Source organism: Odontomachus brunneus, unplaced genomic scaffold, assembly GCF_010583005.1.
Source record: "Odontomachus brunneus isolate Ranch 3 - 2012 unplaced genomic scaffold, Obru_v1 Obru_scaffold_051, whole genome shotgun sequence".
NCBI classification, from domain to species: domain Eukaryota; kingdom Metazoa; phylum Arthropoda; class Insecta; order Hymenoptera; family Formicidae; genus Odontomachus; species Odontomachus brunneus.
In genome coordinates, this window is record NW_022639501.1 from 217333 (window position 1) to 232335 (window position 15003).

At 38.6% G+C, this 15003-nt stretch overlaps 3 protein-coding genes across 3 annotated transcripts; 1 reads left to right on the forward strand and 2 right to left on the reverse strand.

Annotated features, from left to right (window-relative positions):
- The first annotated feature begins 3732 nt into the window (after window positions 1–3732).
- LOC116845367 (zinc metalloproteinase nas-15) lies at window positions 3733–6248 on the forward strand. Its single transcript, XM_032817950.1, has 5 exons — window positions 3733–4530; window positions 4627–4806; window positions 5027–5329; window positions 5842–5975; window positions 6054–6248. The coding sequence occupies exons 1-5, from the start codon at window positions 4377–4379 to the stop codon at window positions 6210–6212; spliced, it is 930 nt and encodes a 309-aa protein (XP_032673841.1). The 5' UTR covers window positions 3733–4376; the 3' UTR covers window positions 6213–6248.
- Window positions 6249–6431: 183 nt separating this feature from the next.
- Window positions 6432–10381, reverse strand: LOC116845364 (serine/threonine-protein kinase fused). The gene is made up of 9 exons (XM_032817948.1): window positions 9983–10381; window positions 9779–9892; window positions 9567–9712; window positions 9268–9447; window positions 9042–9186; window positions 8772–8965; window positions 7526–8682; window positions 7270–7454; window positions 6432–6580 (listed from the first exon to the last, which is right to left on the reverse strand). Exons 1-9 carry the CDS (start codon window positions 10169–10171, stop codon window positions 6530–6532), a joined length of 2361 nt encoding a protein of 786 aa, XP_032673839.1. The 5' UTR covers window positions 10172–10381; the 3' UTR covers window positions 6432–6529.
- A 147-nt stretch (window positions 10382–10528) lies between these two features.
- LOC116845365 (U11/U12 small nuclear ribonucleoprotein 48 kDa protein-like) lies at window positions 10529–13305 on the reverse strand. The gene is made up of 5 exons (XM_032817949.1): window positions 12894–13305; window positions 12661–12829; window positions 12517–12579; window positions 12053–12197; window positions 10529–11510 (listed from the first exon to the last, which is right to left on the reverse strand). Exons 1-5 carry the CDS (start codon window positions 13017–13019, stop codon window positions 10847–10849), a joined length of 1167 nt encoding a protein of 388 aa, XP_032673840.1. The 5' UTR covers window positions 13020–13305; the 3' UTR covers window positions 10529–10846.
- Between the last annotated feature and the right edge of the window lie 1698 nt (window positions 13306–15003).

The following is a 15003-nucleotide window of genomic DNA, read 5'->3' on the forward strand; positions in this document are numbered from 1 at the left end:
CACATCTAAAGTCCACCAAGATCAGTGAGCGACACTTGTACATGTTTCTCTGTCAGGTCTTTCGTATCCGTAAGCTCCTTTCGAAATAAACTCTCGGCACAGTGAGGCAGGAGCAATGACAATTGAAGGATAACAAGCGCGTTGATCTCGTTTTTCTCGAATGGATTCGAAAGTATCAAACACGCTGCAATATCTACATGACGCGGGATATACTTTGGTATTTTCCACAACCGAAGATTTCCTGTTTATCGTTAAGGTGTGCGTATCATAAAATTGTTAGATTCAATCTCGTTAAATTACACCCACCTCATTTCCTCTTCTTATAGTTCATTATATTTGTCCGCTATTTTTACCGGTCACTCGCGCGAAATATCTTTAAAATTCGCTCGAAAGGATCGCATGCCCGGTAAAGATGAGTTTCGTGTTTATGTTGTTCAAACGGCATAATTCGAGCACACAGGTCGAGACTTTCGCGGAAAAAAAGAAAACAAAAAAAAAAAGAAAGAACTAAATGAACGTTGTGCAAGTGAAACTTCACGGGAAGAATTCCTCACGGTGAAGACCGGTTACGTACATGGCGTTGAGCGATTTCAATGAGCGAACGACAACACACGGTAGAAGGAGAAGAAGAAGTCGAGAAATACGCGGTCTTGAAAATGCACCGCGGCGTCGAATAATGCCTGCATTCGGCCGCGTCTCCGCGCTACAATTTTCGCATCAATTATTCGCGATTGATCACACAGCTTTACCGCGTCGTTATTCTCAGAAGCGGCACGCTAATTCGGAGGTTCTCGCCTCGCGTCAACGGCATCACCCCCAGAAATTGCTCGCTCCGTGTCGCGCGCTCGCTTCCTCGCGAGCGGCAGAAATAGCCAGGTAAGAGCATTCCGAGTGCTTCTCGCGGAGGGAAAGAGACCGTTGACCCGCCACGTGGAGTAGCACGTGCATTCGCGAGAGATTTCACGCGAGGGAACGATCGTTAATAACTATTGCCTGGTTCTGGCCGTGCGCCGGGAGCAAGGAACTGCTAATGCGACCGACGGTCGTTAGAAATCTCTCACGTTCCTTGCGCCGCGGCACTCGCCTGGCCTAATCGCTCGTTAGACAAGTCACGTGCCGCAACGCCACGCTGAATTCGCCCCGCACAATGACTCCGGTTAGCCGGCGATAGTCCGACCCGATGACGTTCCGCGCAGTTCCCGTGGCCGATACGTTCGTTTGCACCTGCGCCGCGAACGTCTCGATCTTTGCTCTTTCGACTTTCGTGAGAGATTATACTGGTTCGCCCGTTTCTCTCTCTCTTTTTCTTTCTCAGCATTTGGAGAACGAACTGCCCCGCAACTGGTCCGCACTCTCGCGTGTTATACGAAGATAAAGAATTAAAAAGAATCCTTCTCTCTTTGTGTCTTAATAACCGTTAGATCGTCGGCCGTTCTGAAATTTTATCACCACCGAAAATTGGCGATTCGATCCGTCGGAGGATGTAGCTTGGTGTTCACGGGAGGTGCCTTGCAAAATAATTTCTTAGCAGAACGAACTCGGTACAGGTGGAAAGAAGAGAGAAGGGGAAAGAAAGAAAGAGAGAGAAAAACAGGGAAAGACAGAGAGAGAGAGAGAGAGAGAGAGAGAGAGAGAGAGAGAGGATCGAGCAGCAAGCGTGCAGTATAATCGCGACAAGAGCGAGTGAGAGACAGAGGAAAGTAGAAAAAACGAGAAACACGAACTTTTTATCGTTAGACACTCATAAAACGCGATATCCCCGTAGCGAACGTGAAAGAGTCATTCTTGTTCGCTTGCGGTTCCAAGAAGTCCGGTTAGAATTTAGGCTACGAGGAGCTCCTACCCGAATCTGGAACGCCTCGGTCGTTGGCCTGGTCTTCGATTCCCTGCCTTGGAGATTTTCGGGTGCGACTCTGTGTATGCGTGATTGTATGTCTGCATGTTAAAACGAAGCTTTTATCTAACGAACGTCTAGACCGGTTCGAGCCGATCGTATCGACCCTCGCAAATCGCGCGACGCCGTGCGTGTACATTTTTGTCCCATGACGGACCCATGGACAACACGCGGAAGGGAAAGAAGCGGTCTTTAAACGGCGACTACCTCGAGCTATGTGTGCATGAAAGATACCATTGCGAATTTCTTATTACTTTTATACAAGTTCCCAGCAATGTCATTTTTTGTTCGCTTGTTAGATCAAGCTGAATAAAATCGACCTCACGTGACTTGCGTCGAAGGATAACAAAGTTTCAATTTTCAGGTTACTCCGCGTGATAGCAGAATTATAACGAAATTTCAAGGCTGGATGATAAGTTGTAGAAGACGACATACACTGTAATCCATACAGATACAAAGATGTATCAGTGTTGCACAATTAATAAATATAATGAAGAATATACCTGTATAATGTATTAATCCTCTATTGCCCAAATTAATTGTTTACAAAATTTTTCATATACATAAAATGTTTAAAACTAAAGTAACTCAACATAGGGTAAAATTTTATTTTTCTAATTTTTCCAAAATAAGTTTGTGATTCTAAGGTCACGTTGGGCAGTTACTATCGCTGCCAACACACTGAAAAAAGGCAGTCACTTTTATGTCACATCGATCAAGACAGAAAGGACATCCATATCGGAGATAAATAATAATGAAACTGGGTTGTGACTTTTCAGAGTCGCAGTAAGCAGTAGAGGATTAAACATAGAATTCGATAATTCCTACCCGATCCTACAGTAACTCGTGCGAATATTCACCCTGCTTTAATGGAAAAGAGCCATCGATTTTAAGGAATTTATTTAGCCTATCGTTCATCGACGATTAACGCGGTGAGCGTGCGAGCGTGCGAGCGAGCGAGCGCGAAGTCGCTACCGTTAATTTCGCGCGGTTATAATTGCACGCCTTTTTTTCTCGCCTCGAACGGGCCGGGTGAAGACCGAGGTGGAGGAGATGGACCCCGGACGTGCGGCGGAGACGGAGAGATCGGGAGGGAAAGGCACGAAACGATTCGAAGATAATATACCGATGTACTGAATTACGCGGCCGGCTACCGAATCATTTTGACCCACATCCGTGAATCGCCGTCGCCTCGAGGCGTCGGAATGCCGGAGATCCGATCAGGCGCCTTCTTCTTGGCGCTCCTTTGTCGGATCCACCGTGCTACTGCTCATTTTCGGAACGGCGATGAATAATGCGCCGCGATAAAGAGGAGAAAAACTATGCCGTGTGTCTTTGATAATTAATTAAGCCCTCTATATGCTCGTTCTCTCTGCATCTCTATTGGGTCTTGGATTTTCTCCACCTAAGGATTCTCATGCGTTGCTATGCGTTACTGAGACGTGAGTGATGAGCAGGAGATAGTAAGCATAACGTTCATCAAAAATTTATAAGACGAATAAATTATTAATTTAGGTTTTGTGTGTGTGTGTATTTTAGATACACGGAGAGAAAAAAAGTTTGATTGAACTGACTCGATAATGAACGAATCAAAAATGTTTTGGTTGTTAAAGAAACCAGAATTGTAGACTTTTGTGAGCAAAATTCGATTTCAAGAACCAGAAATTCTGTTCCTTTCAACTAAAACGCATTTAATTCGTTCATTATCAGATTAATTCAACAAAACTTTTCTCCGTATACATATATACAATCTTGTAGATCTTTATATATATATATATATATATATATATATATATATACATGTGTGTGTATGTGTATAAAATAAAATATCCTGTTTAATAAATATGCCTCTAATAACGGTGAGAAAATGTATTTCTACAAAAATATTCTACAATTTTATGACACACATCAAGTCTGATAGCGAAACTTAATTTGTATTTTTCTCGTGCATGCACGTACTTCCCATTATGTAAATACATCTAGTCTAGACGTACCAGTCACAATCACACGCGATAATAATTCTATCGCAGTTTGTCATGAGGCCCATTTTCTGACACTATTGGGTCACGACGGCCGGTGAGAAGATAAGCCGCGCGATCTGTATTCAGGTTGCGTTCGCGATTATAGTTGGTGTTCCCGGCCTAAATACTTTTCAAAAAGGCCGTCGTTGTTAAGATATATGATGGTGATGATCGATGCCGCTAATTAATTTATGGAGTCTGCAGGGCGACATTAATTTTGCCGCCACAGAGATTATCATTCAAAGAAGATCGATGCAGGACGTCGCACGCCTCGCCAAAAGCCAAACGCTTGGTATATCGCGAAAATTTCCCGAGATAAACATCGTATTTGCATATCCGGTGTCCAAAAGTTCTGCTAGTGAATGTACTACCGCGAATAAGGGTTACGTATATATAAAGAAAGGAACGCGACACCTAGCCATGTCAGACTAAGTAGTGCTCGAGTTCAGAACAAAGAAACAATGGCTGCAACGCGGATAATTTTACTGCTCATAGCAATTGGCGCCAGTTCAGGATTGCCAGCTAAAAGTCATCGTAGGTCCCACAGTCACTCTGTGCCGCCTGATCCGCGCTTTGATGGGGTTTTCGAAGATGGCCACAATCATCAGGAAATCGGTAACCGAGATCTTAACTACACTTTGCCCGCAACTACCAACAACTTCAAATGAAAATGAACTTTATGCGGGAATGCTGTTATCTTCATCTCCACAGCCGATCGCATAAATTCCTGGAGTTTGAACGATGCGGAGAATGTTTGGGAGCTGAGTGGCTTGCACGAGGGTGACATAATGATCCATCCAAACAGTCAGTCGTGGAAAAATGGCCTCCTAGATGCTACTGCGCGATGGCCTGGCGGTATCGTGCCGTATTTCATAGAGGAAAATGATTTCGGTAATCTTTCACGCAATCACAAGCACAACATTATTGAAATCGATAATTGGCAGCACGATTTAGCAGTACCACCTAGCTTACTTACTTTCCACTTTGGATATTTGGGTCCGTATTCTGAGTTCTCTTTTAACGATAAATGGGGCTCTAAAAGTGACTCATAGCCAATCAGAAAGCTTATAAGTCTAAGGCCTTGGGGTTTCGTCTAATTATTAATACACAGACAAGGACCAAGTCAAGCTGATCGAGGAAGCCATGCAGGAATATCACGAGAGAACCTGTTTGCGTTTTCGCCCTTACAAGGACACCGACGAGGACTACGTGAAGATACAAGCGAAAAGTTCGGGATGTTGGTCCCTCGTGGGTCGTCACAATCATGGACAGGTGTTGAATTTACAAAATCCGGGATGCGTTCATCACGGTGTAGTCGTTCACGAGATCATGCACGCCTTAGGCTTTTACCATCAACAGAGCGCCGCGGACCGAGACGAGTGGGTCACCATACATTGGGAGAACATCAAATTCGGTAAGAATACCGGAATAATATCAGTATTGTCATTGTTCAATATATTCGTTTAGACAGTATTAGGCACTGATCGATTAAAATTTCTTTTGGCTAGAATAATCGGCAAATCAATAGTCAAAATCGTCATAGATAAAATGACAAATAATTTCATCAATTGATGAAATTAATTATTAATCAAAAGCTTTGATATAACTGATTATACATCAATTAATAATTAAATCTTCATCACTCGATAAAATTATTATTATTATTACATATATAACGATTAAAAAAAAAAAATATATATATATATATATAACAATTGATTAATTTTAATTATTAATTTGTCGATTATTTTAGTCAAAGAAAACTTTCATCGATTAACACCTAACAATTAGATAGCAATTAAATAGTATTTTTCATTCTAAGTTAGTAATTAGATCAACCTATTTTGCGCAATTTGCAATTATGTATTATACAAAATACCTTATATGTCACATTTCACAGTCGAATCTTATATTAAACTTTCACAGGTAGGGAGCATAACTTCAATAAGTACGATAATCGCACTGTGACCGACTATGGCATCAGTTACGATTACAAAAGCATCATGCATTATAGTTCTCATGCGTTCTCCAGAAATGGAGAACCCACTATTACACCCAAGGTAATAATTGTACGGCATCTGCGACATTTTTATCAATTTCAGTTCGCCTTAAATTTGCCAATTTATGCTATTTCGCAGAAAGAGAAGATAAAACTTGGTCAGCGAGATGGGCTCAGTGAAAAGGACGTAGCCAAAGTACAGGCAATGTATAAAGAACAATGTGATGATCGTGAGCCGGAAATAATCGGCAGCAGTGAATCTTCCGAAGAGATTTCTGTAGGATGGCTATTCGATTAAATTCACATGGCCGAATCACATATCAAATTCTCCAACATACACAATCCAGTATGTCAAGTTATCGATTAAATGATGCAAGTAATTTTTGCGTTACCGCATTTGTAACAATATAGATACATTTGTTTATTATTTAGCGCGATTTATAAAAATATCACAACATTTCGAAGTTCACAAGTAAAAAAGTATCAGTCTGTCCAAAAATAAAATATTTTATCTCACACGACGACATCAGCTCATCAGACGACAATAGCGTTGAGAATTTGATAAAAATATTTCTCTCGTTTCATCTTAAGATAACGTCAACTTGCACAATTGTTCTAATTGTAATATGTCAGTTGTTTCAATTCAGTTACAGCATCCTTGGCGGCCTGGAATAATATTTATAAATATATTTACTTGTGTGTATATACGCGCGACTTTACATATATACATATTTCGTAAGTGCTAAGTACGACATCTGATATACATATATCAACACATTTAAAACACAGTTTTTACCTATCGTCAAGTTTACCTAGTCCTAAAGGAAGTTTTTAAAGAAAGAATAGAGCGATTTGTAATGTGTTATTAACAATGATATTTTCCTGCGTCAATTTTTAAACTGATAAAATGAAATACAGAAATTGTAAGAGTGTAATGAGTGTTTCGATCAACAGCGTGATCAAAGCTTGGTAAGTGGATACATTATGTGATTGTAATTCACAATCTTTCGGGATAAAATAAATGCTTTTAAAGTTTATAATGATTATGATAAAAAGTGAGAGAGAAAGAGAGACAGAGAGAGAAAGACAGAATTTCGTCAAAAATGTCGCTCAATGAAAGGAACTGCATGTCTAGCATCTCGTTAATGCAAGAAAAGTTATTTTCTTTCCAACAGAAGAAAATATGTTATTGAACTGACTCTTCATATCTCTATTATTTTATCACTACAAGCATTACATGTAAATTGAAAGTGTTTCTACTGATTAAATATGCAAGTGTATGTAAGGCAGTTATATGTATATATACATGATAAGTAATGAGAGTATAGTGATCATTATGCCAATGATTTACTTACGTTTCGTACAAGTTCGTCTTCGTCCTCGATTAAATTCTCAATATGACTTCTTAATGAGCTATTCCATATCTGCTGCAATGCTCTACAGCAAAATCTACCCAATAGTCTGATCATTGTACATGTCCTTGCTCGCAAATTAGTCCGCGGATGGCTAAGAAACTTACTGAATTGTTCCACTGAAGCTCCTTGAATAAGTTTTCACATATGTAACTCGCGAAATCAGCATGTCGCATGAAATGATTCTTCAGTCGCTTACCTGGAGTTTTTGTACGTAGCACAACTGCTTCCACCAGTTCAGCATATTCAGGCTGAGACCTCAATATGTTATTTAAAATCGCAACGAGATCTGTGACGACTCTTGCCTTCCTCTTTTCTAAAGTAAGCAGTTGTTGCAGAAGTGGCATTCCGCTCACGATGTAAATGGCATCGCAAAATTGCATGAGAAATTGGTCCTTCTCGTGAACCAATCTGCAAAGAACCAACATCGAATATTCGAGAGCTTGGAGCTCATCCGCAGACAAAGAGGATGCCGGTCTCGTCTCCGTGCTGGGTTCATTTTCGGAACGTTTCGACATAAGCAGTTTTATCGCATAAACAAGATTCGGTACTACTCTCACGTCTAAGTAAACTTGCTTGATCTTCTCGAGATTCTCCTTACTGACTGACACGGTGAACGGCAACGACAATAAACAAGCCACATACTCGACGACTCGAGAACTGGCTACCGGATTTCTCAGAGGGGAAACGAATACAGAAACGCAGTTCTGTTGCAACATCGAGTCCATCTCGCCTTCCATGATCTCCTCCATCGAACTTTGCAGAAACGCGACCCACTCCTCGTTCTCAATTGGTCTTTCCACTGCTTTCGGATCCCAGTCTGGCAGTCTTACTTGTTTTTTGCTAGGATTGTTCTCACTGAACTCTTGTTCATAGTCTATACTCAAGCGGCTCTGCTTGCAATCGCCGTCCCCATGCATTTGGTCCACGTGTGAGGATTTTTCTGCATGTTGGCCCACGTTATGTCCATCGCCCTGAGCATTAGCGCGATGCACTTCTGCATCTGCTTGTCGACCCGAATGATTATCGATCGTTTGCTGTTGAACAGATTTAGTGTAACCCTCCGTTGAGAAATTCTGCTGCACGTTCGCACTATGTGGGCAGTCATTGTGGCATATAGCGTGATCAGCAGCTAGAAGGTCGCTTCTTAAAGATGCCCTGAGGCTGAGATTTCCCAACAGAACGTCCACGCTGGCACTGGAATCAGTGCCGCTTGGTTCACTACGACGTAACGCTTGACAATGATTCATCCCATACTGACAGTAAGAAATTGGATAACCTGGCTGCGATAAACACGTCCGTTGGCGATACTTTCCCTCTTGTTCCTGTATCTTTTGAACTGCTCTTTGCACAAATCTAAAAGATTGTGAAAAGTTCTGTTTAGAAAGACGTACATAAATTCGTTCATGTCACATGACATCGATTCTAGACGGCTAATTATTTACTTTGACTGATTCGCAGAACGCATCGCCAGGCTTCGTAATTGTTGTTCTTTCGCTCTTGCTTGGCTTGCAGATAATGGAGTAGTAAATGGAGTTGGTACAGCACCATCCACTATTATAATTCGGTCTTTAACAAATGGGTGTTCGAGGAGAGCAGGCCAGGTTAATCGCTCAGAGGGATCTTTTTGGAGCAACCCCTGTGTTCATTGAAATTCATGATGAATCGTGTGTATCAATTAATACTGGAGTAAATCTCTTTCCAAGTATTCTTACCTGCAAGAAGCTTTTGCAATTTGCTGAGATGAAATCTGGCCACGTGATTGCTTCAAATCTAATTAATATAACTAAATGTAATATTGAAGTCGTTTGAAATGGAGGGGAACCTACTATCAACTCATAAATTATACAACCCAAGGACCTAGAAGCAAAGTTAATGTACAGTTGTGCAAACAATATATATATATATATAAATTATGTGAAGTAAAGTTACATCTTTTACCACAGATCAGCATTGTGATCGTAAGGAGATTCCTCTATGAGCTCTGGTGCCATGTACAATGGTGTACCTTTAATCGATGTGAGTACATGAGTACCGGTGCTCATACTGCGTGCGAATCCAAAGTCGCACAACTTGGCCACGCCATTTGCCTCCAAAAGAACATTTTGTGGCTTGAGATCTCTTGTGATATTAATGATATTAATGTTATTCATATATATATATATATATATATATATATATATATATATATATATATATATTGTCAGTTTTCTTGTATGCATGAATGTGTGGACACAAACCTGTGCAATACTCGATTTGAGTGGAGATAATAGAGAGCGGAAACCAAGTCACAAGCTATTACTTGTGCTCTCTCCTCAGACAGCCTGCCTTCTTTGTCCAGTATCTCATAAAGTTCCTTATCTGCATACTCTGTTACAACCACGATCTAGATCAGACATTCTACAAAATATCTAGACACACATGCTTCATTTGTAACAACAATCAGAAATACCTCATTGTCCGTCTCAAAGGAGTCTATCATTTGCACAATATTTGGATGATGCAGGTGACGTTGAATCTCACATTCCTGGCGCAGACTCTTCAGCTCTTTAGACGACCTTCCACGCTGCAGGAGTCAAGTGTATTAATGCATCAGTCTCACGAGTGTGAAATGGGAGAGTTATTTATAAACCTGCTTTAAAATTCGCACACATACCTTCCGTATCACTTTAAAGGCCACGATTTCACCATCCAGTCGTTTCTTAGCTTTGTACACCTGTCCAAAGGACCCCTCTCCAATTTGTTTCAAGATTTCGTATTTTTTCATGTTGAAACTTGCCGAGTAAACGTCGAAATTATTGTATGTTAAAAAAGAGCGCTCCTTGTACAGGCACAGTATGCGCATGCGACAAAACAAAATTCACTCAACCGACTGCGCCGAAATATGCGCTGAATATAGATAGAAAATGCTCGAAAATCAACAAAGCTACGAAAACAAGGACTCCATGCTTCTCACTTTATAATACCAACGTTGGCGAAGCATCAGTAAAGGCTCTAGCAAATCTCGCGCAGCTAAAAAAGTATCGTGCGCTAACGCCCTCTCACCATATGCTAGAACTAGAATTTATAGTAAAGGGCAAGTTTTTTTAATTCATCGACGGATCCATCGCGCATGATGCGTAAATATAGCGCTGCATTTGCGCATTATGCGATAGATCTATCGATGAATTAAAAAACTCGACCAAAATAAAATTAAACTTACTTAGAAAATAGGGCGTTTTATTTTGATTACATAGAAAAGATCACATATTTTCGTGCTTTTTACAATTATCCGTACAGTTATTTTTCGTAATAACCCAAGTCGTAATATTTGTTATAGTGTTAATAGAATTGACCAAAATAAAATATGAAATTATACATGCTGGATTTATTTTCGAATTATAACTATTAGTAAATTATTCACAATAACACATGTGTTAGATGTTGAATGAATTCTAGTTACTATTTTATTTTTGCGTTCAATTTACGGGTTTGTGTATAAAGAAAGGATGTGTTCATTCTTGTGTACAATTAATATCTTTTATTCTTTTCTTTTATTCTTCTCTCGTCTTCTATAATCCTCATGTTTCCTATGATGTTTTTCAGATGATCTCTCACGATCTCTAGATTTATGTTTTCTTTTACTGCCTTCTTTATCTCTGTGCTTGTCTTTGCTTCGATGTTTATCTTTCTTATGTGACTTTCTCTCTCTCGAATGGGACGAATCTTTATGTTCATTATACTTATGCTTCCTATGCGTTTCTCTGTACTCATCTGCGTATTTTTCCTCTCTGTCTTGTTCCCTCGATCGACGATAACTCTTCTTCTCCGAATGCTTTCTCTTTGAATCATTTCTCTGGTCATAGCGGTGACCATTTCTCTCGCTAGAATTAGGATCAGTACAGCTTTGCGAAGAATTATGAAATACCTTATATAAATAATCTGTTCTATCTTGTGTCGTTTTATAATTCGAATCATCCACTTTAGTACTCTGGATGTCCGTTGTATCTGCAGGATTAGCTTGTTCAGAAAGATATTCTGTGTACATCTCCATTTGCTGATTTATCACCTCTCTGAGTATTTCGACGTGAGACTTTTTGTTTGTATGAACACCTTTGTGTTTAGCTCTACGTCTTTTTAAGTTACGCTCTTGTACTAACACCTCTAAGAAAGATAATTGCTTATCTTCTTTTTCTTGTGATTTTCTAGAAACACGAAAGCGAAAATATTTTTACACGTTATATAAAATAAATAAATAAATAAATATATATATACACAGGGTATATATTTTATATACAGGATGTCCCATCTAACTTGAGTATCTTAAATATCTCGCTTATTTTTTATGATAGAAGAATGCTAAAAGGGGATATTATTCAGTTCGAGGAGACACGTGAAGTGTCATAGTATTGTAGATCGTTGAATTCGTCTTGATCTTGGCTATCATATCGTGATGATAAAAATATGTAAACAATGGATCTCATCTAAAAAAATATGTAGTCTCATATAAAATAAAATGGCAATAATCCTGAAATCCTAAAAAATGTGATCTTGAGAAAAATTCCTTGTTTTTTACAATATTTGTCTCCTCAAACTGAATAATGTCCCCCTCCTATGGATGTTGGCATCTTTCTATCATAAAAAATAAGCAAGATATTTAAAATGTTCAAGTTAGATGGAACATCCTGTACATAGATATTGAGTACATATTTCTTATTAATTACTAATATTAGCTTATCAAGCTTACATGTTGTTAATGTCTGCAATGTCTTGTCCAATATCTGGCTTTGTTGTATTAGCAATGGCATAGTCATAAAGTATTCTCCTCTCATCTCTGGTGTAATCTGTCAGAAGCCTATCAGACGTATGCGGCATTAACCGCTCACCCGTACCTATTATCATTGTTAAGAATTTACAATTGTGAAAATTGTAATAATATAGTGATGATATAATCAAGGCATAGTAGCAATCTGAGGTTTTTGTTGATTGTATGACTAAGTAGGAAAATGACAGTTTAAATTGCAAATATTAAATAACAGGTACAAGTAATGTTTTGTAATATCCTTTTCATGTAATTAAATACTGAACAAAGGATATGTAAAAGGATATATTGATTCCCCATCAAAGTATAACACTCATAACTTGCTGAAAAAATCAAATCATTTAAGATGCATCAGGATGCATATGACAGATTTCTATACTTTTACTAACCGATTTCTATTGTAGGATCTTGTTCTTTGGCCTTCCTTAGAACTTCATCTTGCAATTGTCCATCTATATTAATACATTTCATACAAGTTTCATTATATTCTGAAGAAACCTGGCATATAATTATTTACCCCAAAAGTTGCTTACCAAACTGTATGGAAAACGGTGAATCCACTGGCAATGTTTGTATAGATAATGGTAAGTCTGACTCTCCATAACCTGCGGTTTTCCACTGACAGGATATAAGATGGTCATTGAGGGATTTTTTTATTAACCGGTGCGATGAATTATATGGACATGTAAAATACTCCTTGTTCTATAAAAATAAAATGATTAAACAATGTTATCACTTTAAATGTGCATCTTAGAATTATATTTACCACATTTGTCACGCTCTCTACTGTCCAACCTAATGTATCAACGATATCGACAATTTGTTTATTAACTGCATCGGTGAAATTTTGCAACTCTTTCAGATGTTGTTCACGAGAATCAGTCTTATCCATTTTTAACCTGAACAATCATTTCATACTATTTCATACATTTGCATCCAAACACACTTAATCTGTTCAATGCGGTAGCTGTAGACATGCAAATTCGCAGATCCCATTTTTACAACTGCACCAAGTTACACTGACTGCACTTAAAGGATGTTTTCTATTGGGTGCTTTCCATTTAATAACCTTCCTTCCTTCCTTCAATATTTGGCTACAGGCCTCTCTAAGAGTAATGCCCCAACGCCAGTTTCCAATTAATGATATAATTCGAGAGCAAAGTCTTGGAAATTTTCAAGACACGATCCAAAAAAATCACAAGGTCCGAACTTGTTCGAACACGTCTTGTCGTGACGGCGGTTAGGCCGGGACTCTCCATTTAATAACACAAGTCGACACAAGCATCATTGGCTGCGTTCAGCAGAGAAAACTGCTCCGCTTCCGCTATATAGTGAACATCTACTATTGGAGTATTCTTTTATATATATCAAAGATCTGAAAGAATACTCCAATCGTAGATCGCTACGTAGGGGTAGCGGAGCAATTTTCTCTGCTAAAGTTCAATATATGGCTGAGACACCTATCTATCGAGCCACTACACCATTGCTCCGAATAGTGATTTCTGTCGTAGGTGGCGCTTGGCGATAATTTCAGAGTATGTATTTAATCTTGTTTAGAAATATTGTGAATATCTTTATGTCGTTTTTCTCAAACGCCTTTTGGGATAAGTCATCCCAGGGAGTTACATTTTTCATAAATAATTGAGTGGTTAGTTTATCACTTTCGTCATGATATAAATTGCATGAGAATAAAATGTGATGTAAGTTTCTGTTTTCCGCTCCGCAAGGACAGAATTCTTCAGAGATTATGTTTTTGTCTAACAAGTGAGTACTCGTTCTGATGTGAAACGATTTCATACGTGCAATTAAGGAGATAACATCTTAATTAAGGAAACAACTTTCAACAAACTTGTATTCCTCAAACCAGGGTCTGTTTAAGAGATTATTGATGCGGTATCTTTGACCTTTAAACGAAAATTGTTCTTCAAGATAATTCTGTACTTTTTTCCTGAAGTCCAGAGAAAGATTAGAGATGATGTCTCCACAAAAGGTGTTATTGGGGATTTTCCGCAGCTGTCTTGGCTAATTTATCCGCTTCTTCGTTTCCTTCAATCCCACAGTGACCGGGGACCTATATCAAAGAGATATGTACTCCAGACAATTTAGCACGTTTAATACTGTTCAGCAGCTTAAAAATCAAGAAATTTGTCTTTCTATTTGTTGAGATGTGCTGTATGCTCGTAAGGACGCTTTTTGAATCAGTGCAGATGCCGATTTTTTTAAGTCCTGTGTTGACTATCAGTTCAATTGCGTGAATTATGGCCGAGACTTCGACATGTAAGATAACCCTTGTTCTTACCTATGGTGCAGAAATTTTTATGTTTAGATCTTGTGAGTAGATGCCGTATCCAGCATTTCCCTCGTTCAAGATGGAACCATCCGTATAAATGACTCCTTGTAAATTTTTTTGGTCCAGAATAGCTTTTGTTCTGCGATTCATGCCGTTTGTTGATATTTTTTTTTAATCCAGCATAGTGAAAATTTCCCACCTTTTTCTTGTATTTACTCAGATCTTTAAACGCTGCAACGTCTATGCCCATACAACACAAAAACATTGCAGAAACGTTGCAGAAATATTTCATTGCAAGATTGCAACATTGCAAATACATTGCGAAATATGACTGTAACATTACTATGATGTTGCAGCAACGGTAAAATGTCCGGCCTTAGAAAGATTACATTGTAATATCATAGCAATATTGGAATGCAATATATACATATAATCCATATATAGACAGAAATATCATACTAAGAAATACTGAAAAATTATTAATGATTAAGTATTACCAGTAATTCAATAATTTTTAGCCAGTACTTAATTTCTGATGAATATTAATAATAAAATCTCTATTAAATATTGATAGTAATCAAATACT